Below are 25275 nucleotides of genomic sequence, written 5' to 3' on the forward strand. Positions count from 1 at the left end.
GGGAGGTGCGGGTGGAAGTTGAGGACGTTGGCACCGCGCTTGGCACGACAAGACGGGTGGCGTCCTCCGGGGAGAACCGGGTTCTAGCTAAGACCAGGACGAAGAGGAGGTCGACGTAGGAGGGACACAGTGTCCAGGGCAGGGTGGAGAGATGGAGGCGGCTGCTGGCGGGGTGGAGCGCAGGAGCTGTGCAGAGAGGTGGCCGCGGGGCTTGCGTTTGGCAAAGGAGTAAACCAGCCTCAGGGTTCTGAGTGGGTCTTTTGCTGGGTGGCTTTCGTGCCAGCCCAGGCTGCGGCTGACTGTGGCATTGGAGAGGCCTGGTGACCCCTGCCTTCCAGCTGGACTGAGGCTCCGCGTGGAACTCAGGCGACAGATTTCATGCACATCCATCATTTCCCTCCTGTGACTCCCCAGCGTCCTGGGTTTGCAGAACATGGTGCCTTTTAACACCGCTGAGAAGGGCAGGTGTTACGCCAATGCATTCTCAGGTTTGTTTTTTCCAGTTTATATTTTACAAATACAAATTTTGTCTAATATATTTTCTGCTGAACCGAGTGAAAAGCCCTTTTTACTCATCCTTGATGTTAACACAGTACCTTTATGATCGGTGTGATCACTTGTTCTTATTTCTGTGCACGTCTTTTTCTTTAAGGATCGCAACAACGCAAGGCAGATTCACGAGGGTGCGAGTTTACCTTTCTTTGAAGTGTTTGTCGATGCTCCTCTGCACGTCTGCGAACAGAGGGACGTCAAAGGACTCTACAAGAAAGCACGGGCGGGAGAAATCAAAGGTCGGTGACGTTTTCCTCCCAGTGTGTCTTTGCTTAGATATTTTACCTTCCCCATCTGGGACCGAGGATCTTTTCTAAGAGACTGGGAGTGTGTAAGTGACTTGGAGTGCCTTGGGAAGAGAAAAAGCGGGTTTTATCCCAACTATTAAGAGTTGGGACTTCGGGGGTTGGTGAAAACCTGCTTGATACAATTCAGTGCTTGGCGTTGGGTCAGATACCAGTCAGGAGCCGCCTCCACTTCTCCTCCTTTGGTTCCCCTGGAAACGTAGTGAGTCCTACAGCTATTGGGAGACACGCCTGACCAAGGACAGTGTCATAGTGCTTGGAATGGTCCCTCATTCATTCCACGTGCAACTGTTGCGTTAGAGTGAATTAATCAATGTGGGGATGACTTAAAAGCGTACGGGAGGAAGTGTGTAGGTTATATGCAAATACTGTGCCATTTTATTCAAGGGACTTGGGCATCTGCGGATTTGGGTATCCACAGGGAGTCCTGGAACCGGTCCCCACAGATACGGAGGGAGGGCGCTGGCCTTTGCTTTTTAGGTTTTGTGTCCACTCCCGGAGTTTCCGCTTTGATGAACATTTAGACGTTGAAGGAGAAACGTAGAACCCGTTTCTGCTGTGGCCTTTGACACAGATCGTATTATTTACCTTGCAGATATCCTTTGACATTTGTCCTGTTGTATCATTGTTAACAGAAACCAAGGACATGCTGGCATTACAGAATAAAGGTAGCGTTGTGTAGGGAGCAGTGTGATTCATGCAGGTGACTTCTGTTTGCCTTCCTAGAAGTGGGTGTGAGGTCCTGGGATTGTTACAGGAACTCCTCAGGGCTCTCTGAATGATGGATTTTGACATTCAGCTTCTGGAACCGAAAAGGAAAACGTTGAATGGGAAGGAAAGTGCTTGTTATTCTGAGTTCTTCTGTGTTTGCACCCTGGGAACTTTAGCCTTTGGGGCAAGTGGCACCTGGTGTGGTGACATGTAGTCCCGAGGGCGAGGCTGATGGCGAGTCCTTCTGCCACGGGGGACCCAGCTCCTGGGTGAGGGCTGCTGCCTGTCACTCCTGTCACCTATTACGCTGGCACTGTCTTAACTCAGAAGGAACAGGCTGCCTGACCGGAATATGTCACGACAACAGGAAGGAAACCAGTTTCGCCCTTCAACTCCTGTGTCACTCTCCGCTGATAGGCAGTTTTCAGTTCAGTCTTGGGTGTAGAGATTCGGCGCAGAAAAGCAAACTGGTATGTCCAGGATCCTAAAGTCTAAACCTTTTCCTTACTTTAACTGTAGTTGGTTTTGTTGTTTCTACAAGGCTGGGTTGGCGAGGGAGGTAGGTCTGTCTGCCCGGCTGGAGCAAGCTGCTTAGGAGCTGGAACAACAGCTTGGAGGTTTTTCTATCGTTCGAATTTAGTGCAGCGCGTGGCCCAGACTGTATCCCCATCACATATGTAGTAAACGCTGGCTGGGTGAGAAGGCAGAGTGCGGATGGGGCGCTCAACACACACCTACCAACGCTTTCTCTTCGCAGGGCGTGTCTCTGGTGCTAGGGATAGAAAGATGACTGAGGCAACATCCAGAATGTCCTGGCGTCACTCACAATCTGTACTTTATAACTGGGAGTGCCTCTGTGTTAGTCTAGTTTCTTTTTTTTTTGAGACAGAGTCTCACTCTGTTGCCCAGGCTAGAGTGAGTGCCGTGGCGTCAGCCTAGCTCACAGCAACCTCAAACTCCTGAGCTCAAGCGATCCTCCTGCCTCAGCCTCCCGAGTAGCTGGGACTACAGGCATGCGCCACCATGCCCGGCTAATTTTTTCTATATATATTTTAGCTGTCCATATAATTTCTTTCTATTTTTAGTAGAGATGGGGTCTCGCTCTTGCTCAGGCTGGTCTCGAACTCCTGAGCTCAAACGATCCGCCCACCTCGGCCTCCCAGAGAGCTAGGATTACAGGCGTGAGCCACCGCGCCCGGCCCAGTCTAGTTTCTTGTTTACCTCCCCAGCTGTTGGCTGCTTTCCCGAGTAGATGTTGGTAAGATGTTCCTCACGTTGGCGTGTGTGTGTCTGTGTGTGCACACACTGGTACGTTTTAGGTTTGTCTTGGGGCTGGACTTCCTCATTGTAGAGCTGTTTATTTTTTAAAACAGTCTCTTACTTGTTGTCAGAATGGTGCCGAACAAGTTCCCTATCGATGCCATTTCAAAGCCTGGTAATCATTCAAGGACAGACCTTTGTATGACATTTACTAGACGGTAGATTTATCTCTGTGCCAGCCATTCTGCTGTCGAGATGATTTTCATGATTACTATTCAAGTAGTTACCTATTATCAACTTAAATACAATGTTTTTTTTTACAGCATACGTTTATTACAGTCATTTATGGGATAAATTAGCTGGGGGAGAACTCTGGGCTTCTAAAAAGTTCAGCCAAGTCTTCTAAGCCAGGGGTTGTCAAGTTGCTGCACGTTGATGGTTCCTTGAGAACGTTTAAAAATCCAGCCTGCGGCTATGCCCCAGACCGGTGAAATCAGGACCTCACGGGTGGGGCCCGGTGATTCCAGTGTATCGCCGCATTCGAGAACCAGAGCTTAACAACCAGTGTTCTAACCAGCATTATTTTTTTTTCCCAGCTATTTTATTGTGACCTGCAGCTAAATACAGTTGGGAATTTGGTAATGCAGACATTTCTTCTTGAGTTCAGGACTGCAGGTGATGCTTAGAAACATGAAATATAACAAAACGAAAGAAGTGGGCTTATAGGCTTATAGTATGTATTTTAGAACTCTTTGGTGAATCGTACTTCTTTTTTTTTTTTTTTTTGAGACAGAGTCTCTCTCTGTTGCCCGGACTAGAGTGCCGTGGCGTCAGCCCAGCTCACAGCAACCTCAGACTCCTGGGCTCAAGGGATCCTCCTGTCTCAGCCTCCCGAGTAGCTGGGACTACAGGCATGCGCCACCATGCCCGGCTGATTTTTTCTATATATATTTTTAGCTGTCCATATAATTTCTTTCTATGTTTAGTAGAGACGGGGTCTCGTTCTTGCCCAGGCTGGTCTCGAACTCCTGACCTCGAGCGATCCTCCCGCCTCGGCCTCCCAGAGTGCTGGGATGACAGGCGTGAGCCACCGCGCCCGGCCACTCCTGGCATTTTTGTGGTCAGTTGTGCCTATGAGCAGAGCGGTAAAAAATGAGTCACCTGACTCACCTGACTCACCTGACACAGGTCCCCGCTGACGTTATCAAAGTGACTTCCTGTTCCAGTTCTCATGCCGTAAACAGGCATCTTTTTTGCAGCCTACGTAGTGCCATGGTTTTGCATTTCTGTAGCTTTTTGGGTGGTTTTGCTGTTAAGTGGCCCTGGTGCTGGCGGTGCTGTCTCACCTGTCTCAGCACACGACAGCCGTGACGTGCCGTGCGTGGGAAATACACGCGTTAGGGAAGCTTCACTCCGGCACGAGTTAGCGTGCCGTTGCCATGAGCTCAGCGTTAGTTGGTCAACGGTATGTGTTCCATAAGGTGTCTTTAAACAGGAACACACGTGAAACGAAGTGAAAGAATTGATGGATTGACAAAAATGTTGCCACCAGAGGCCTGCAGAGACCTAACCCCAATGAGAATCAACTATACCTACGTGTTTAAGGAAGAAACAAAAGTTTAATTAGAAATCCTCTCCCAAGAAGGAAGTGTCAGTGTTACGACTCTGTAGCTTAGAGGAGAGAGAACAAATGTTAACTTCATACATAGCAGAGACCTGCACTGAAGAAATAAACCTGTTTTAATCCCCCCCAACCCCACCCCCAATTATCTGGCACCTTTACAGGGTTCACCGGGATTGACTCTGAATACGAGAAACCGGAGGCCCCGGAGCTGGTGCTAAAAACGGACTCGTGTGACGTCAACGACTGTGTCCAGCAGGTGGTGGAACTTCTGCAGGAGCGGGTAAGAGAGGGCGACAGGAGGAGTCATCACAGGAGAAGCGTTTCCATCTCATAAGCATCCTCCTGTGAATCTCAGATGGGCATGAAGGGCAGATGGCGGAACCAGCGGCCATCTGACGTTCAGCTCAGAGTCCATAGTCGGTGCTTGCACTCGGATGGCAAGGGGACTTGGTGTCACGTGCCCCGTCCACGTCACACTCTCCTCTGTCCAAGGCTAGCAAGCGCGATTCAGCCTCATTGTCATCACAGAGACATTGTTAGGGTTTCCAAAGCTGGGTTATGTCGGAGCACGTGGCAGATCCTGACGACAGGTTGGGACGTGAAGGCGATGAGTATGTCGAGCGCCGTGTTGCTTTAAAGCAATAATAATAACCAAGTCACCATGGCTTTATGGTGTGTGCTTGGAGGAGGGGTGGGAAGATTCGGGGTTCTGCATGAACCAGCATTCCGGAAAAGGATACAGGCGAGTGTGCAGAAGGACGATGCCGTGGGCAGCGCTGGAGACCATCGCAGTAACTCGTTAGTTGAACTCTTACTATGTGCTCGGCCCTGCGTTAGGTACTCCAGTGGCATTATTGCATTTGATATGTGTTAAAACTCTGCGAGGTAGTTATAATTATCCTCGTTTTCCTGATGAGGAAACAGATTCAGGAGGTGAAGTTGTTAGTCCCAGAATAGCCAAGCTGGGGAGGGTGAGATTTGAACACACGTCCGACGGATTGTGCAGCCCACACGCTGGCCTTTCTACGACGCCGCCTTTCCTGATATCTAGATCCTTTCCATTTCTGGTTTATTTCTGAAATATGAATCTTTGTTCTGACTCTCTTTTACATTCTTTGACCAGTTATTTTCTTAGTTGGGATTAAAACAGTGGAGAGGAATGGGCATTTCATTGACTTTAGAAAGATTTGATACCTGTAAGTACTTGAGCAGGTCGCAGATAACACTGCCTGGGTTGGAAAGAAGGTTTATTGTGCGGAGAAGTAGAGTGCTCGTGCCTGCGCCCAGCTGGTGGGAAATGTTTGCTCTGTGCGGTGTGAAATAAGAAAAGCGTTTGTGGGTTATCTGATTTGCCTTGGAAAGCAAAGGCACAGTTTGCCGGATGAATTATGATTTCCTTACGTCTTAAAACCTACATCTACGTGGTAAATGAACGACTGGGCTTAGTATACCACATATAATGAAAACGTTATTTCTAAAATAGTCAAGCGAAATAAATTTTATCTCTTGTCCAGACTCAGTTTTATAAGACAAGTTATGTGATCTCTAATAGCATCTGGATGCCCAGCGAGCAGGTTCAGTGTTGACTCTAACTGTCTGGAGGTGGCTCAGACCCCCCAGGCAAAGGGCTCAGCCCCCCACGATCGCCCCTGTTGCAGATGCCGGCCACACATCGGTGCCCAGGCCGCCCGTTTTTCTGCCTGGCTGATGACAAATTCAGGGGTTCCCATCCCCAGCGCTCACCAGGTCCCCTGACTTGCTAGAACAACTCACAGAACTCAGGAAAGCACTTTGTTTACTGTCACCGGTTTCTTTTAAACTCAGGAACAGCCAAGTGGAAGAGACGCACAGGGCAAGGCTGGGGGGGGGGGGCAGCGGAGCCTCCATGCTTTCTGCAGGCACGATGGAAATAATAGTGGTAAATAGAGTTTTCTTTTTTCTGATGCTCGGTATTGCTTTGGAGACACTCTCTGAAGTGAATTCCACCTGGAATTGTTTCTTTAATGTTCTTTGGTAAGATACAATATTTATTTTACTGTCCAAGAAAAATATCTTTTTCGTCTGCTGCACACTGGGTATTTCAGGACGGTGGGTACTTCGGTTTCCGTACCACTTTAGCGTCATGTCAGGGATCCTCTGTGATCCCCAGCTTGTTTTCTTTCTTTCAATCTGACTGCGTAATGTCATTGGGGTAGGCAATGTGTCATTCACATAAAGACTGGATTTCTCTGCATTTGGTCAAAACATCTTTCTTTTCTTAGCGTGCTTCATTTGGCATATATTTATTCAAGAAAATAGAAGACACTAACAAAAAATGAGGATTTTTGATTTAATATTTGAATTAAACCCTTGAATGGTCACTAGATGGCCTGCTAGTATTGCGTTTTAACTTGGCTTGTTGGGACATGAGGAAGTAGACTTTTTGCTGCTGGTTTTAATCTAAAGTGATATTTTAAATACTGTTTTTAAATCTACCAGGAACTCTTAGATTTACTAGTGCTGTAAGTTATTTAAAGGTTTGTCTTTTTATGAAATGGTGGTTTAGTGCCCTAAATGGATTTTATACTGCCCATAAAAGCCAGGCTTTACAGCTCAGTTTTCAAGTGTTGCCAGAATGTCGTTTGGTGTTCATGCTTTGGATGTGTGTAGTTTAGATAATAAAAATTTAATAGTCACATAAAAATATGAATGAGCCTCGGTTTCAAATCTGTCGAGCAGATTTGGCTCAAGAAGAAAGTACAGAAAATATTTAAAGGAATAACTTGAAATGTGCGATTGCTATGTTTATTAACGTGTTCAGAGTGCTTCAGGAAGATTAAAACGAGAAGGCAAGAGCTACTATTTCGTGTCGTGAGCGCTGTTTGCCCTGCCTGGCAGTTTCCAGGTAAACACAAGCGGTGGCCTGTTTGAATAAACATTCGGATATAGCATGTGTTAGATCTTGGGTTGCCTTTAGTTAGTGAGACAAAAAAGTTTTGGGCGCCTTATGTTACATTTTCAAATTAAATTAATAATTAAAAATTCATAATTTATTTAATTTATTTATTTATTTTGAGACAGAGTCTCACCCTGTTGCCCAGGCTAGAGTGCCGTGGCGTCAGCCTCGCTCACAGCAACCTCAAACTCCTGGGCTCAAGCGATCCTCCTGTCTCAGCCTCCCAAGTAGCTGGGACGACAGGCATGCGCCACCATGCCCGGCTAATTTTTTTCTATGTATATTTTTAGTTGTCCAAATCATTTCTTTCTATTTTTAGTAGAGACGGGGTCTCGCTCTTGCTCAGGCTGGTCTCGAACTCCTGACCTCCAGCTATTCTCCCGCCTCGGCCTCCCAGAGTGCTGGGATGACAGGCGTGAGCCACCGCGCCTGGCCCCAAAATTCATAGTATTGAAACATTTCCAGACTTACAGGTAATAGAAGTCGCCTCTCATTAGTAACAGTGTGTGAATTGTTTATGAGCCCTGCTGCGTCCCTGGGACCCCTTTACCCGTAAGTGCCGGGTGACCACGGAGCTCTCGGGGTGGGGTGGGGCGTCTGGGCATCTGAAGGCTTTCTCCTGGCCTGGCTTGTGATCGATCTTGGTTTCAAAGGAGATTTCTAGAAATAAAGCTGAAGAAGAACACGTGGTTTCTAACAGCTGTGTCTGTGGAAATCCTGATGAAATGCGAATAGAATTGAGAGCTTGTGTGGTGGGGACTTCACGTTCTGTTGTCCAGATATCTGGTCTCACTTTGAGGTGGTTTTGCTCCTTTCAGACGTTCAGTAGTTGTTTTGGAAACTGAGATTGGTTACTAGAATGTGCTAGAAACTGGCTGTGTGTGCATTTTTAAGATGTTTTTATGTATTCCTGATAGAGACTCAGTCCTTTTGTCTTTACACGCAGCATCTGCATAGAACTCATTTCCACTGAGCAGATGCCCCGTGTTCCTCTTGATTCACGCTGTTTGTATTAATTCTAGAAATATTCGCTTTATCTCTTTTTTTTTTTTTTAAAGAGAAAAACAGTAGCAACCTCTTGAACTTTTATTTTGGCATTGGTTAGGCACGAGAAGAATTTTGTGTCTAAGTTTTGAATCCAAAATGCATTTAAAAATACTCGATGTGAATTTTGAAAAGGGAAGAATTTTGTGAAATTCTTGCAATGAAAAATTTTATTTTGACTGAAAAGTATGAAAAGGATCTCCCCCTCCTCTTAAAGTGATTATAGCCTCTATGTTAACACACGTTACTCAAAACACGTTCATTCATGCTAAAGTATGAATAATTCTGTTGTGGGTACACAAAACATTTCTTGTAAATAATTTGGTTAAGCTCATAGTACAGATTCTACGCTTTTCTTTTTTTTTTTTTGAGACAGAGTCTCACTCTGTTGCCCAGGCTAGAGTGAGTGCCGTGGCGTCAGCCTAGCTCACAGCAACCTCAAACTCCTGGGCTCAAGCGATCCTCCTGTCTCAGCCTCCCGACTAGCTGGGACTACAGGCATGCGCCACCATGCCCGGCTAGTTTTTTCTACATATATTTAGCTGTCCATATAATTTCTTTCTATTTTTAGTAGAGACAGGGTCTCGCTCTTGCTCAGGCTGGTCTCGAACTCCTGAGCTCAAACGATCCGCCCACCTCGGCCTCCCAGAGTGCTAGGATTACAGGCGTGAGCCACCGCGCCCGGCCCCTACGCTTTTCATATTCGAACTAGTTGGAGACAGATTTGCTCACAAATTATCTGTACGTTAGTTTTTTAGGGGTGTGGTTGGAAGGAAACTGTAGACATCATCTAGAGAGATTTTTGTTAGTTCGCAGCACTCTTCCTCACAAAAGTCCTAACGAATGCCTGACTGTTTGTGTAACTTCAGTTAATTTTAGAGGGTTTTTGTGTGTGTGTGTGTGTTTGTATAAAACCGCTGAACTGTCTTCCAAAGTGGCTGTACCGTTTTGCCTTCCCGCCAGCTGTAAAGGAGAGAGTCTGCGGAGTGACAGGCATGTGCTTTAGTGGGTGGATGGCAAAGAGAAAAGTCAGTCACCCTGTGTCCCTATGGATGGTTAGCATCGTCATTTTTCCATCTTCCCCTCCAGCTGTCCCCCACCCACGGGCACGATGCGGGACAAGCGGTAGGTAGTTCCAGCAGTCTGTGCAAAGCCTGTAACTTCTTCACCAGCTAGAAAATAAAAATTCAGAATAAACTTTTCCTGAAAGGACAGTACGACGTGCATTCAGTGAAACGCACACACACACATTCTGTGTGTTCGATAAGCCTCTTGGGTACGTAAAGCCCCCAGAGATGCCCTGTGGCATCCACGTTCTTCGCAGCTGCAAAATGAAGAATTGAAATGCTTTTTGGTCTCGTTTTGAAATGTTACTTTTCCTCATTAAGATACCCTTTGCTGAACTCTCAACTGTCGAGGCCAACATTTAATTGTACTTTTGTTACCTAGGATATCGTACCTGTGGATGCCTCCTACGAAGTCAAGGAACTGTATGTGCCGGAAAATAAGCTTCATCTGGCAAAAACAGATGCAGAAGCATTACCAGCACTGGAAATTAATAAAGTAGGGGCTTTGTTGCTTTTCACCCCGAGTGATACATCCTTAAACTTGTGGTTTCTAGCAACGTTTGAGGCCAGGGCTAGGAGCGGTGGGGGTGAGGCTGTCCTAGTGTGTACCGCAGTCTCCAGGAAGGGGAATGTGTTTAGGTTGTGAAACCATGTTCTCAAAGTACCATGGCTTTTATTAATATTTACTTTCATTAATATTTATTTTTAGTCATAATATTTATTTTGAAATATCAAAGAATAAAGATTGTGTGAGATTTTTAGGTTTATCAGAAGGAAGGAATTCTAAAAGGTTAAATACTAATCCATACTATTAATAATTAAAAGAGAACATTTTTCCCTTTTAACCACGTTTCCTAATCTCTTGCCAAACACTTGACTCGCCCTTTCTTAGACTGTTAAGAGTAATTCCATCGTATATTTTCGCTTTAAGGATATCATTATACAGTCTTCCCCAATAAACAACTGTTTGGTTAAACCAGACATGGTGAGAATGGAAAGTATACTTTATCTTTTTCAAATCTTAGGGAATTTTAAGCTGTATGATTTATTTATACTTTAAAAACAGGAAGATTAAGGAATAAGCATTTGGACTAGAAGTTAGATTTCCCATCCATTCTTTTTTTCTTTTTTTTGAGACAGAGTCTCACTCTGTCACCTGGGCTAGAGTGCCGCCGTGGCATCAGCCTCGCTCACAGCAACCTCCAACTCCTGGGCTCAAACAATCCTCCTGCCTCAGCCTCCTGAGTAGCTGGGACTACAGGCATGCGCCACCACGCCCGGATAATTTTTTTTTCCTATATGTATTTTTAGCTGTCCATATAATTCCTTTCTATTTTTAGTAGAGACAGGGTCTTGCTCTTGCTCAGGCTGGCCTCGAACTCCTGACCTCGAGCGATCCTCCAGCCTCGGCCTCCCAGAGTGCTGGGATGACAGGCGTGAGCCACCACGCCTGGGCTAGAAGCCTATTCTTTGTTAGATTTCTATGCTCTCTAATCGTCCTTAAAGTGTTTGTTTCTATTGCTTTCGAAATCAGACTCCTAAAGGCCGTTACTGCTTTTGCTGATAAACACGTGACGTGGCCACCGTGCCCTGCTTTCTGACTTGCCAGGTGGCCATGCAGTGGGTACAGGTGCTGGCGGAAGGCTGGGCGACGCCGCTGAACGGCTTCATGCGGGAGCGCGAGTACCTGCAGTGCCTTCACTTCGACTGTCTGCTGGACGGTGAGACGCCTCGCGTTCGCAGTCACCTTGCCCGTCCAAGACAAACGGCACGGTGGCGGGGGGTTGTCCCTGTTGACACAAAGTAAACATTACGTGATATCAGTAGTGAACACTTTAGTGAAGGCAACCGTGAGATTTTATTTCCACTTTTCCCTTTCCTGATTGCGATTTATTGTAGGGGGAGAGGGAGAACCTGGGGATTAGGACTGGGAATGGGTGCAAAGGCACAGACAGGTTTCTCGTGCTGTGTCCGCCTGACCACTGTGGCGTGTTTTTCCCCGTGCAGTCCACGCACACGCTGCATTTTGCTACGCTGAAGCCCGTGCTTCCTGATGGGAATCACGGAGTCCAAGTTAAGGAATCCTGAAGTAGGCAGAAGGAAGCATGGTTCTTCCTATTCTTTTTTTTTTTTTACGGGTCCCAAGAGAGGGGCCCGGGTGTGGTTCCCGGGTTCCCGGGAGAGGGGCCCAAGAAATCACCCTATTCTTCTAAAATATTTTAAAAAATTGCCAAAGAAATCCATGTCCTGTATGTTAGTTTATCATTACAATCCAGCTACCTATGACTTTGTCTTATATACTGTTGGTAAGATTAATTTATTACAGTAAAGAAAATGTTTTCAAATGTCACAGAATCCCACGAAATTGCTACTGATTTCTTTTGTATCATGACTCCTTTTAGCATATGAACTGCCATGTGAGTTGTATTTAACTCTCTCCAGTTTTGAGCCCAGGGCCTGGTGAAGCATGTGCAATTCACACGTCTCTTTACCTTGGGAGCCACGTGGTGCGTGGGCAACTCACACTGCCGCGCTGGAACACACGTGTTACGTGATGGGCGGCGGCGCCCCCCTGGGCAAAACCCTGCAGTCGGTTCATGAAAACCTTGTTGATGTTCTTATCACTACAGTTGATACTGACAATTTGATTGCGTATAGCTCTCACACAGAAGACAATAAAAAACAACAAATTTTTCATTAAATTCGAAAGGATCGTTTTGTTTTCAAAGTTTTTGTTCTATTTTCGTAATAAAACACTGTGGCCCCAAGGAGGATTTTTTCTTTCTAGTGTGGCAGTCAGTGTGTTAACTGGGGACTGAAAAAGATATTGGAAAACGTAATTCCTGATTATTCTCAAGAAACTTTATCACAAGAACGTGAGGATAAATATTGCATCTTTATTTTCTTCCTGGGAACTAAGGGAAAGTCTTTGTGGACGACCTCCTTCGTAAGGGTTCAGTCTTGGGCTTGGTGCAGACCCACTTACTCATGTTCCATTTTAAACTGTACTTAGTGGTGGTTATTTTCAAAGCAGCTAAGCAGTCATCCTTGATCGTATTGCCATCTTTTGTCTAAAGAAGGCACGTCATGATTCCCAAAAACGTATGGTTTCTTTGGTATGGAAATAAATTCAGATATGAATTTTATTTTTCTAAACTATACATGATGAGTAGGAAAAAAAAACTTTCACAGCTTGAGAGGCTGGGAATTGAGACTGCCTTTGGGATCACTGACGGCACATTTTGGTTTGAGTGGAGCGCTGATTACTGCATTTGTGTCTTGGCCGGTAACAGCTAATACCAGTTTGATTCTGGCTGTGTTAAAAAAAACAAATAAAAAAGAAAACTTTATGGGTTTTTTTTTTTGTCTTCCTATCTCAAGGTTACCCAAGTGTACCAAGTATACTCAAGTATACTTAATCAGCTTGCCACTTAAATCGTAGTTATCTATGTTATCCTGTTATCCACAAGGCTTTAAATTTTTCCTGAAAAGATCTGAAACATAGCTCTTTGTCTCATTCATATATTGAAAGTGCACGGTATATTTTTGGTGATATTTAGCCTAATTGGTTGATTTTTCCTTATTAAACAGTTTCTTTTATTTTTGTAATTTTATACCAAAAATTTCTACCCAAAGACGGTTCGCTGAATTGCGAGAAATATTACCACACACACTGGTGGTTGTCTTCATTTTTGCTAGTTTTTTTTTTTTCTAAGTTTCTGAGGTTGTTGCTTATTCTCCCTGACCTCGTAGTTGGTTCTCTCTCGCAATTTTCTGTGCCAGGTTCCCGCTGAACACTGTTACTAGGCCCATAAACCTTTCATTATTTGGAGAGCGTCCCTTGCAGCGATAAGGTGGCTGTAACTAGGGCCTGTTGGGTAGCCCCCGGCTGTGTGCTTTATGTCCCTTTGTGCCCTGCAGGAGGTGTCATTAACCTGTCGGTGCCCATAGTCCTGCCTGCCACTCGCGAGGAGAAGGAACGGCTGGACGGCTGCACGGCCTTCGCCCTGCTGTACGAAGGCCGGCGTGTGGCTATTCTTCGCAATCCGGAGTTTTACGAGCACAGGAAGGAGGAGCGCTGTGCCAGACAGTGGGGAACGACGTGCAAGAGCCACCCCTACATCAAGGTCCTGAATAAGGCTTGCTGCGTTTTACGTTGACTTGCAGTGACGTTTGTGCTGTGGGCATTACCTGTGTATGGACTGTTCTGCTGGGATTGTTAGTGTTTTGCAGAATTGAGACTGGATCTTGGTGTGATGAGCAGATGTCATTTTGGTCAACAGATATATATATATATATATATATATGATATATGTGTATATATATATATTTATTTATTTATTTTTTTTTTTTTAAGACAGAGTCTCTGTTGCCCGGGCTAGAGTACCGTGGTGTCAGCCTCACTCACAGCAACCTCAGACTCCTGGGCTCAAGCGATCCTCCTGCCTCAGCCTCCCGAGTAGCTGGGACTACAGGCATGCGCCACCATGCCCGGCTAATTTTTTCTATATATTTTTAGCTGTCCATATAATTTCTTTCTATTTTTAGTAGAGATGGGGTCTCGCTCTTGCTCAGGCTGGTCTCGAACTCCTGACCTCAAGCGATCCTCCCGCCTCGGCCTCCCAGAGTGCTAGGATGACAGGCGTGAGCCACCGCGCCCGGCCAACAGATATATTTTAAATACCTGCTCTATACCAGGCTGCCAGACACTGAGCTGCGGGCTGGTGCTGGGAGTGCCGGGGCTGGGGACAGGACAGGCACAGTGTTTATGCTCCTGCAGTTTACAGTCTGGTGGTGTCCTTCATCTGGCCTGGGCTTTTAACTTAACATTGTGTTTCTGGTGTAAAAGCAACGAAATGTAATTAGTCTCCCCAAAGCACCTCATTTACTTTATGTATTGTATGTGGAATGTTATCAGAGTCAAGTTCCTGTCAGTTGTTAGGTGTGTTAAAGTAGACTTTGAGCTTTAAAAGAGACTGGGTGTGTTATTGGCACGTGAGACAGAGCAGCGCGGGGGAGAGGGGGGAGGCTTGAGCCGCTTGGTGAAGATGGACGGGCTCCAGAGGGTAACGTCCCCTCCTTGCAGATGCAGGGAAAGAAGATGCCTGAAGGTGTAAGAAATTTGAGGTGACGTGGTGACTGGAACGCATGAATTTGTGTTTAACTCAAAGATCGTTAATTCTTTGGAAGATTAGGATTGAGAACACAGGGTGGGGTGACCCAGGGTGACAAATTATTCTGTCAATCAACACGCAACAACGATGAAAGGGATGTTTTTGTCACTTAAGAAGTCATCGTTGTTGTTCACATTGATTTCGTTTGCCTCGCACGTGGGAAAATAACAGTCGTTTCACAAGTATTTTGAGAAATTACAAAGTCTGTTCCAATCCTGTAGCATCTCCAATCCCAATTTAGTTGCTAAATCAAATGGATTTGCCATTGACTTTAAGGTAAGAGTAGTTTATAACAATGGTAGTTAGTGTGGATGAGAGAAATGTTTTTACTGATTTTGATCTTGGTTTCTGTTTAAAAAAAATTTTTTTTTCTTTTTCTTCCGATTAGATGGTTATGGAACAAGGAGATTGGCTGATTGGAGGAGACCTTCAGGTCCTGGACCGAATTTATTGGAATGATGGTCTCGATCAGTACCGTCTCACTCCTACGGAGCTGAAGCAGAAGTTCAAAGATATGAATGCCGGTAAGACATGGACCTAATTATCCGTACGGGACTGCCTGGAGAGAAAGTTCTAGAAGTGCCAAGCGCTGAGGTCCCATACATAAATACAACAGAAGCTTACGGTGTAGAAGAGAAAAAACATTAAACAATGACAGAGAAAGTTGCTTAAGGGGAAGTGAATGATTTCAGATCATGTCGGGGTTAGGGTGAAACGGAGCGGTGAGAACAGAGAGGTTGCAGATGCTGTTCTTCGTGACGCCGTGTCACGGATAAGGAGGTGCTCCAGGAGGGGACTGTGTCGGGCTCCTGCTATTAGGTTTTTTACACAGAGGTGGGATGACGTGTGTCACTTTTGCACCTGTTCTGTGCTCTCTCTCCCCGCTGTGCATCTCCAGCCGCCGTGTCAGTGAAAGTCTTTTTTAAGATCTGAAGAATTCGCAGCATCCTGCAGTCACGCTCCCCGTTAATTTCTGTCCACGGCAGAGATACTTAGGCCCCGAGTCCCGGCGCTGCTCTCGTGCATAGTTTCCGTGTAGCACCCAGGTGCTTGTGGTTGTCTTTCTGGGCAGTACGTGGCCACCGAGCCGTATTTGTGGCCCAGAAGCCCCGGTTCCCGGGTGACCACGGAACATCTGGGAAGGAGCGGCCGTGTCGTCGGTTGTGTTTACGGTCTGTGAACTCCGTGGCCCGGTGGTCATCCACAGGGCTGCGTGCCCACTGTCCCCTGCCTCCCCGCCTGGCAGTTCTGTGCTTGCGGGGACCTGCTTTCCTCCCGAAGGCTCACGGACATTTGATGAGGACGTTGATGGTATCTGACGCACAGAATTTCATTTTAAAAAGAGACATGGGAGAAGAGGCGTGGGGCTCTTTAAACAGTATGTGACGCACAGTGGAAGGTTAAGGTGCCACAACTGCTGTTGTGTGGGCCAGAGCTAGTCTGTCTGTATTTGTGGGAAGGTTCCAGAAAGAGTACCTGTTTATCCCTAAGCCCTGCTGCAGTTTGCTGAAATTCGACGTGATACGAAGTGAAGCCAGGTTCAGAACTGGAGGCCTCAGATGGGCGACACCTTCTTTAGTGCCCACGGCTCCCCCCGGCCGCCTCATTCCGCCTGGTAGCCTTCTCGGCCCCTTTAGGATATTTGAGGGTATTGGCCCTTCCCCCTTTTTGCAACTCACTCTGCTCCTCTGAATTTGAAGCAAAAATATTTGACTTAAATTACCTATGCAGGAACTTTTCTGAGTGCCACACTTGGTGCTTGTCTATACAACACCTGATTCTCTTCTTTCTAGCACGTTTTGGGCCCAATCATACAGGAATGGATATAATAATGGCAGCCCATTCCCTTTTGCCAGCGTGTGATTTAAGGGTCAGCGTGTAAGTCATTTCTGGCCATTGAGCTATGAGGAGAGGGGCTTCCGAAGGAGATTTTCCTTCCTGATAAGAAACTGGCTTATGACCAAAAAAAATCGTCTTTCTTCCTGCTTTGGACGCTGTCATGTGAGGCTGCAGTGTTTGGAGTTCCTGCCGCCATTTAAATCCACGAGAATCCAGATGTACTAACTGCGTCCTTACACTGCTTGGAGTTTCTGTCCCAACCCTGGAGTCATTCGTCCCCAGATTCGTTATTCGGAGAGATAATATATATCCAAATTATTTAAGACACTTCTAGTCCGGTCGTCTGTTATTTGCAGCCAGAAGCATCTGATAGTTTATAACATGGCGATGTCCGTTTTTTTTTTCTGCTGAACAGAAACATATTTAGGGCAGGACTTGCCGACACCACGTTATTTAATTTTTTGCCAAAATTTGAATTCATATCTGGAATTGATGTTAGCAAATACATTGTTGGCACCGTCGAAAGGGGGTCTTATCAAGGAATTATCATTTATAATTAGGGACTTGAATATTACATCTGTTTTGCATTCTTCTCTGCAAGCCAAACGGTTTCAGTCACTGAGAGAATTTGTAGCATGACGAGTGATCGCAACTTTGTTTAAAGTAGCGGAGAGCCAGTTATTAGCCTTACACCAAACAGCAATTTCGCGGAGTATTATTTTATTGTACTTTTCCATTTTATACCGAGGCAAATAAGCGACAGACCGAGGAGATCGCTTTGTAGTTCTCCGTCACTCTTTTAGCAAGCCAGTAACAAGCCGTCTACTGATGTGTTCAAGGGAGAGACGGCAGGGAACGTTTGTGGGCTGTTTGCTTTTACTTAGGATCTCTTTTCTCCCTCTTCCTCCTCCTCCTCTCAACTTAGACGTGCCTTGAGACAATGGATGTGTCATTGTCCTGTGCATTAACATAGTCAATTGTCTGTTCCTCCACCGGTCCCTATCTTGGAATGATTGACAGGTCTTTGACGTCCACATCAGTGATTGCAAAGTGACACGGTTCCAGGTGGCAGGTTCTCTGCATCACTGATGATCGACCAAGATCCTGGAGAGGAGGAACGAATTTCACTGACGCCAAGTGAGAGCCCGTTGGTGTCTATTCTGCGCAGAATATTGGGGTCCTGCTGCTCACAAAGGGGAAACGTTGACACACTGCTTTCCAGCTAGTAGGTGCTGGTACAGGGTTGACTGAATCCGATTCGAGAAAGCTTTGTGGAGATGTTGAATTATAAACTGTATTTTAAATGAATGACTGGAGACGTCGGGAGGATATTGAAGGCAGAGTTGGGGGTGACACGTGAGCAAGCTGAGGCAGAAGCAGAGGGTTTGTCCGTGGGGTCGATGTGCTTCCTTGACAGTAAGTGGCAGTGGGCTGGGGGGGCTGTGGTCTGAGATCGGGCTGGGGGCGCTGTGGCAGGTCCTGGAGGAGGCAGGTGAGGCTCTGAGCGTAGCTTAAAGTGAGTAAAGAAGGGCCGTCAGGTTAAGAGAACCCACAAGGAATACCGAGGTGTCTAGGGCCTGGCAGCATGGGGTAGTGTCACCAGTCCTGACGGGGCGATGGCGGGAACCGGTGTTGCTGAAGGCAGGTGGCAGCCGCAGCCGGGGGAGGGCGGCCGAGCAGGAGCTGGCTGCGGGGGGTGTCGGCACAGCCAGGAACACAGCACGGAGGCAGGCGCTAGTGGGGCAAGGGCCCCCCAAACCTTCCTCCCTCCAGCCTCCCCCCAACCTTCCTCCCTCCAGCCTCCCCCCAAACCTTCCTCCCTCCAGCCTCCCCCAAACCTTCCTCCCTCCAGCCTCCCCCAAACCTTCCTCCAGCCTCCCCCCAAACCTTCCTCCCTCCAGCCTCCCCCAAACCTTCCTCCAGCCTCCCCCCAACCTTCCTCCCTCCAGCCTCCCCCCAACCTTCCTCCCTCCAGCCTCCCCCCAACCTTCCTCCCTCCAGCCTCCCCCCAAACCTTCCTGCCTCCAGCCTCCCCCAAACCTTCCTCCCTCCAGCCTCCCCCAAACCTTCCTCCAGCCTCCCCCCAAACCTTCCTCCCTCCAGCCTCCCCCCAAACCTTCCTCCCTCCAGCCTCCCCCAAACCTTCCTCCCTCCAGCCTCCCCCAAACCTTCCTCCAGCCTCCCCCCAAACCTTCCTCCCTCCAGCCTCCCCCCAAACCTTCCTCCCTCCAGCCTCCCCCAAACCTTCCTCCCTCCAGCCGCCCCCAAACCTTCCTCCAGCCTCCCCCAAACCTTCCTCCCTCCAGCCTCCCCCCAACCTTCCTCCCTCCAGCCTCCCCCCAAACCTTCCTCCCTCCAGCCTCCCCCCAACCTTCCTCCCTCCAGCCTCCCCCCAACCTTCCTCCCTCCAGCCTCCCCCCAAACCTTCCTCCCTCCAGCCTCCCCACAAACCTTCCTCCCTCCAGCCTCCCCCCAACCTTCCTCCCTCCAGCCTCCCCCAACCTTCCTCCCTCCAGCCTCCCCCCAACCTTCCTCCCTCCAGCCTCCCCCCAAACCTTCCTCCCTCCAGCCTCCCCCCAAACCTTCCTCCCTCCAGCCTCCCCCCAAACCTTCCTCCCTCCAGCCTCCCCCCAACCTTCCTCCCTCCAGCCTCCCCCCAAACCTTCCTCCCTCCAGCCTCCCCCCAACCTTCCTCCCTCCAGCCTCCCCCCAACCTTCCTCCCTCCAGCCTCCCCCCAAACCTCCCTCCCTCCAGCCTCCCCCCAAACCTCCCTCCCTCCAGCCTCCCCCCAAACCTTCCTCCCTCCAGCCTCCCCCCAACCTTCCTCCCTCCAGCCTCCCCCCAACCTTCCTCCCTCCAGCCTCCCCCCAACCTTCCTCCCTCCAGCCTCCCCCCAACCTTCCTCCCTCCAGCCTCCCCCCAACCTTCCTCCCTCCAGCCTCCCCCCAACCTTCCTCCCTCCAGCCTCCCCCCAACCTTCCTCCCTCCAGCCTCCCCCAACCTTCCTCCCTCCAGCCTCCCCCCAACCTTCCTCCCTCCAGCCTCCCCCCAAACCTTCCTCCCTCCAGCCTCCCCCCAAACCTTCCTCCCTCCAGCCTCCCCCCAAACCTTCCTCCCTCCAGCCTCCCCCCAACCTTCCTCCCTCCAGCCTCCCCCCAAACCTTCCTCCCTCCAGCCTCCCCCAAACCTTCCTCCCTCCAGCCTCCCCCCAACCTTCCTCCCTCCAGCCTCCCCCCAACCTTCCTCCAGCCTCCCCCCAAACCTCCCTCCCTCCAGCCTCCCCCCAAACCTCCCTCCCTCCAGCCTCCCCCCAAACCTTCCTCCCTCCAGCCTCCCCCCAACCTTCCTCCCTCCAGCCTCCCCCCAACCTTCCTCCCTCCAGCCTCCCCCCAACCTTCCTCCCTCCAGCCTCCCCCCAACCTTCCTCCCTCCAGCCTCCCCCCAACCTTCCTCCCTCCAGCCTCCCCCCAACCTTCCTCCCTCCAGCCTCCCCCCAACCTTCCTCCCTCCAGCCTCCAGTTGCCGCCAGCGCCTCCCACCCTAGAGGCGGGAGTACAGCAGCCCCTTCTAGAGGGATCCACAGTCCCGCCCCCCCCAAGGACTGCAGAGAATGGGGAGGGGACGGCAAACACGCAGTGCAGAGCCCAGCCGGCACAAGGCTTTCCGTGTGACATTCGTTCTCGCTTTAATCTGCAAGCGTTTTTAGTCCTGAGAACAGAAAACAACAGTTCATTGCTGCCAGACTTTGGAGCTTGTGAAAAATTCCAGTTAATGTGTTCGCATTTACTCAGGTGGCGGCCTCTGTCTCACTCCTTCCCCCCGCACCATGGCTGTTTAAGTAAAAGAAACGCTGGTAACTTAGGGCAACCCTGAGGGAGGGAGGGATCGAACTCTGTTGTACTTTCAGCTCCTAAAAAAAAAAAAAAAAAAAAAACTCCCACAAAAACAAACGTTAAACACACACCTCCTCTTCCTGGTGACTCTAGAGCTATAGTCAGCACTCTCTTACTTAGCTACTGTATCGATTCCGTGGAAATCAGAAACGACTGTGCTTAGAACTCGGGGCAGAGACAGTGGCAGATGCTCAGCATTGGGTGGGTCGGTCACCGGCTCCTGCTGTGGGGAGGACAGTCGTGGGGAGGACAGTCGTGGGGAGGGCAGTCGTGGGGAGGGGCCGGGAGGAAGACGCTGCAGTTGTGAGTTCAGCGTAGGGGGGTGTGTGGGCTCTGACTGGGCTGGGGAGGAAAGCGCAGTTCTGGGGGCTCAGGAAGGTGACTGGGATCCGGGAGCACCTGCGAGCTCGTCACCTCATTGATTCATCCGCTGAACTGCAGCTGCGCTTGGGCTGCCGGCTGGGAGGGAGCAGAGTGTGCTTGGCTCTTTGCACTCACGACCCCTGTTTGGTTCCGGTGTCCTTCCTAACGGGGCAGTCAACATTCTATGCAGGCCGGGCACGGTGGCTCACGCCTGTCATCCTAGCACTCTGGGAGGCCGAGGCGGGAGGATCGCTCGAGGTCAGGAGTTCGAGACCAGCCTGAGCGAGAGCGAGACCCCGTCTCTACTAAAAATAGAAAGAAATTAGCTGGACAGCTAAAAATCTATGTAGAAAAAATTAGCCGGGCATGGTGGTGCATGCCTGTAGTCCCAGCTACTCGGGAGGCTGAGGCAGGAGGATCGCTTGAGCCCAGGAGTTTGAGGTTGCTGTGAGCGAGGCTGATGCCACAGCACTTTAGCCCGGGCGACAGAGCGAGACTCTGTCTCAAAAAAAAAAATTCTACACAGTAACCTTTCGCCAGGTTCTGAATCTGACTGCACGAACCCTCCTTCCTTGACAAATGGAAGATTCCGTGTTCCTCAGACGCACCTCTGCTTTCCTGCCTCCACGCTTCCTCACCCTAGTGTGCCTGGTCGGGATGCTCTTTTTACTTTTACCTGTCACATTTTGTCTACTTGTAGAGGTCACCAAACTACAGCCTGAAGGCCAGATCTGGCCCACGGACAGTTTTTGGAGATAAAGTTTTATTGGAAGACAGCCACACTTACTGGTTTTTGCACGATAAGGGTCGGGTTGAGTAGCTGCAACAGAGATCCCAGCCTGCAAAGCCTGAAATATTCGCTCTGGCTCTTTGAAGAAAAAGTTTTCCTTCGTGTGTGGTGTCGGCAGCTTCACAGGGTACTTTCCAGAAGTCAGGGTTACAGATCTCCTGGGCCCTTCCCAGGAACGGGGGATAGAGGGCCAGGAAGAAGTGGAAATTATAAATGTTAAAATTAACTTTCAGTCATCTTTTAGATCATCTCTCATTTTCAAACGCAGTAGCAATCACAGTCTTAGGTAAAGCAGTCTTAAACTAAACCATAGGAATTATAAGTGAAAATGCAAATATTTTTTTACTAATTATGGTCTGACAATCACTGTTTTCTGCAAATGGGGATAAGAATGTGAGATGTCAATGAAAGTTGCTCAAAATATCAGTGGGCTCGGATGCATGGTTCTTTTTCCATCCTTGATGGAGGAAAATTTAACAGTGATGCATGTTGGGTTTTCCCAGCTGTGACAATATCCTGAGAATGAGCTTCCAATGGATCGCGTACTCCCGTGACACTTTTTCATCCACATAAGTTCTCTGGTGGAAAAACCAGATGTTAGGAATGAAAATATAACCTGGAACAACAACGTTAAAGTCATGTGGAATTCATTGGTAAATAGTTACAAGGGATTGAGAAGATTACAAGTTTAGGAAAGACCTGGTTCTACTGGAAAATAAATGGGCAGACAGATCAAATGGCCACTGGATTTCTGAGTGGAACTATTAAAAGGAAATAATTCTATCTGAAAGAAATTTGGGCAATAAAATCCTTTATATGTTGCTACTATGAAGTTTTAATAAGTCATCCATCTTAACTTTATCAAAACGTCCATTGTGGAGCCAAATTAATTCTTTTTGGAAAGAAAGCCTAGATAAATTACTACTGTCTTTGAAATATGTGCATTTGAGACAGCTATTTTTTTATGCTTTCCTTTGAACATCCTATCATATAAATACTCTTGCTAAATGGTGATTTTACAAAATCATATTTGGCCTGATTGAAGTCCAGAAATGTAGTTGTCATACACCTGAGATGTAATTACCCAAGGGTCCTATGCAAAGCTACTTAGATTTATTCACTGCAGTGTGCTGCTCACCATGCTAGACACTGTACATTATTTTATCTTCACGACGGTAACTTTACTATCATCCCCATTTCAAAAGTATAGAAAGTGAAATTCAGTCCTAAAAGGCCATGGCCACAACTGGTAGACCCATGATTTGAACCCGCAAATACTGTATTCCAAAGCACTGCTTCTTCTGATACTCCATATGTATCTTCTCTTTTAAAACTTGTTATTATGCCAGCCTGAGCAAGAACGAGACCCCATCTCTACTAAAAATAGAAAGAAATTATATGGACAGCTAAAAATCTATGTAGAAAAAATTAGCCGGGCATGGTGGCGCATGCCTGTAGTCCCAGCTACTCGGGAGGCTGAGGCAGGAGGATCGCTTGAGCCCAGGAGTCTGAGGTTGCTGTGAGCGAGGCTGACACCACGGCACTCTAGCCCGGGCAACAGAGTGAGACTCTGTCTCAAAAAAAAAAAAGCTTGTTATGGAAAATTTCAAACATATACTACTTACATTTATAATTACGATAAGAATGAGTCCCTATGTACTCTAACCAGCTTCAACAGTTAACTCTTGGCTAATCTGTTTTTCCTGTGCCCACCCCTCCACCTTTCTCCCCCCCTCCAGTATTAAAGGTAAGGACTTGAAAAAGCCCAACTACGATACCACTACTGCACCTAAATAATGGAAGTCTCTTCATATTTTCAGATATCCAGTCGGTGTTCAGATTTCTAGTAATTTAATAGTTCCTTTTTTTCCTTTTTACAGTGTGTTTGAATCAGGATCTAAATAAGATCCATACATTGTAATTGGTTATGACTCTTCATTGTAAAATAATTTTACATTTACAGACAAATTGTAATAGTACCACAAGCTCTTGTATCTTCTTCACCCGGATGCCACAGACATTAGCGTTGTGCTTTCCTTGCTTTCTCGTGCTCCCTGTCTTTGAGAGGAAGTTGCAGACATGAAGCCTCATTACCCCTTAATATTTCCATGTGTATTTCCTGAAAATAAGGACAGTCTTCTGCTTAACCACACTGTGTTCATCAAACTCAGGAAAATAACATTGATCTAACCCATCTATACCATTTAAATCCATTGGCCTAACAGTGTCCTTTATTACAAAACCAACAAATGACGACAAAGTCTTTCTCTATGACCTGTCCGTTTCGGTTCAGGATCTAGGTCATGTGTCTTCAGTCTGCTTCAATCTGGAACAGTCACTTGGCCTTTGTTTTGTCTTTTGCGACCTTGACGTTGTTGCGGAGTACACGTCATGCCATTCATTGTGGTGGTTTTCGGTTTGGGTTTATCTGCTGTTGCCCTGGATTGGATTCCGGTTACCGGTGTTTGTCAGGAACACAACAGGAGCAAGGCTGTGGTCTCAGTGCGGCATAGTAGGTGGCTCACGGTTTTGGTTTGTCCTGTTATAGGTAGAGTTAATTTCATTTTTAAAGGGAACTTTTAGCCCTTGTTTAATTTACGTTTGCCAGGTTTCTCTACTGTACAGTTAACAAATTATTTTGTACTTATTAACTGATACGTATTTGGGGGGAGAGACTTTGAGACTCTGAAATATTGTCCTTGTCCTCAAACTTTTCCTGCTGGCTTTAGCATGCTGCAGTACTGCCGGGTGGCGATTTTCTAATGCCATTGTTCCTTCTCCATTTATTAGTTGACGCTCTGTCATAAGGTAGAGGTTTCTGCCACTCCCCGTTGGTTTTTCGTTTATTTATTTTATTCTTGATGGGCTCACAGATTCCTGTCCTGGTCGGTTACAGTCCGGTACTATCACTATTCATTATACTTTGATATTCACCTTGTCCTGGGTTTGGCTGTTGTGTCCTTTCGGTGTGTCCTCGTCATTCTTTGTGCACTTTGCTGCTTAATGGCACAAAAAGGTGTTCTAAGTCAGGTTTTATTTTCCTCACCCTGGCCCTAAAAGCAGCCGTTTGCCAAGGAGCCCTGGTCCATTTAAATGGGGAGTGGTATTTAGAATGCAAAATGTGGGCTTTCGTTTTGCTTAGTGCCCCTGGGTAGTCACTGCTTGTGGGACCTTTCAGTGGGCAAAACGAAGAAGACATGTGCATCCACACACATGTACGTATACATGCGCTCACACACGTTTGTATCCATTCGTTTATCTGTCTCTATAGCTGAAAACCATGAGGTCATACTGATATTTCCCATTCTGGTCTATTCTAGCCTTTCTCCTTTCACTATTTTATGCCCTGCCTTCTCCAGCGAGTTCCCTGGCTCCCGTCACCCTCAATGTGTTGACACATTTGTGCTGCCTCCCGTGTGTACGCAGCCTCCCAGTCTCCCAGGCTGTCTTCTCGGCCCTGTCCTTGTTGGTCCAAGAACCGGTCATTCTCCTTGGCCCGGGTGCTGCCGACTTGGGCTGGGCCAGACATCTTCCCCTCCCAGAGCGGCGACTCACATCAGCCCGGGAGCAGGAGTCCTTAATGCTCAGCCTCGGTGACACTGTGGGTCACGGTGTTTATAAAGAACAGGCGGTGAACAGTGAAGGGATGAGAGAGGAGAGAACTGAACCCAGTCATGAGATTCAGGCCAGAATCAGAATGGCAGATGAACTTCAGTA

The 25275-nt window shown here is 47.7% G+C and overlaps 1 protein-coding gene across 1 annotated transcript in view; it reads left to right on the forward strand.

Annotated features, from left to right (window-relative positions):
* The window catches only part of PAPSS1 (3'-phosphoadenosine 5'-phosphosulfate synthase 1), a 68838-nt gene that overhangs the window by 24401 nt on the left and 19162 nt on the right, over positions 1–25275 (forward strand). Inside the window, exons 4-9 of the mRNA XM_069459049.1 lie at positions 653–791; positions 4614–4732; positions 9881–9994; positions 11108–11219; positions 13420–13625; positions 15061–15196. Of these exons, the coding sequence (XP_069315150.1) occupies positions 653–791; positions 4614–4732; positions 9881–9994; positions 11108–11219; positions 13420–13625; positions 15061–15196 (826 nt within the window). The remainder of the gene's footprint in view (positions 1–652; positions 792–4613; positions 4733–9880; positions 9995–11107; positions 11220–13419; positions 13626–15060; positions 15197–25275) is intronic.

Source organism: Eulemur rufifrons, chromosome 26, assembly GCF_041146395.1.
Source record: "Eulemur rufifrons isolate Redbay chromosome 26, OSU_ERuf_1, whole genome shotgun sequence".
NCBI classification, from domain to species: domain Eukaryota; kingdom Metazoa; phylum Chordata; class Mammalia; order Primates; family Lemuridae; genus Eulemur; species Eulemur rufifrons.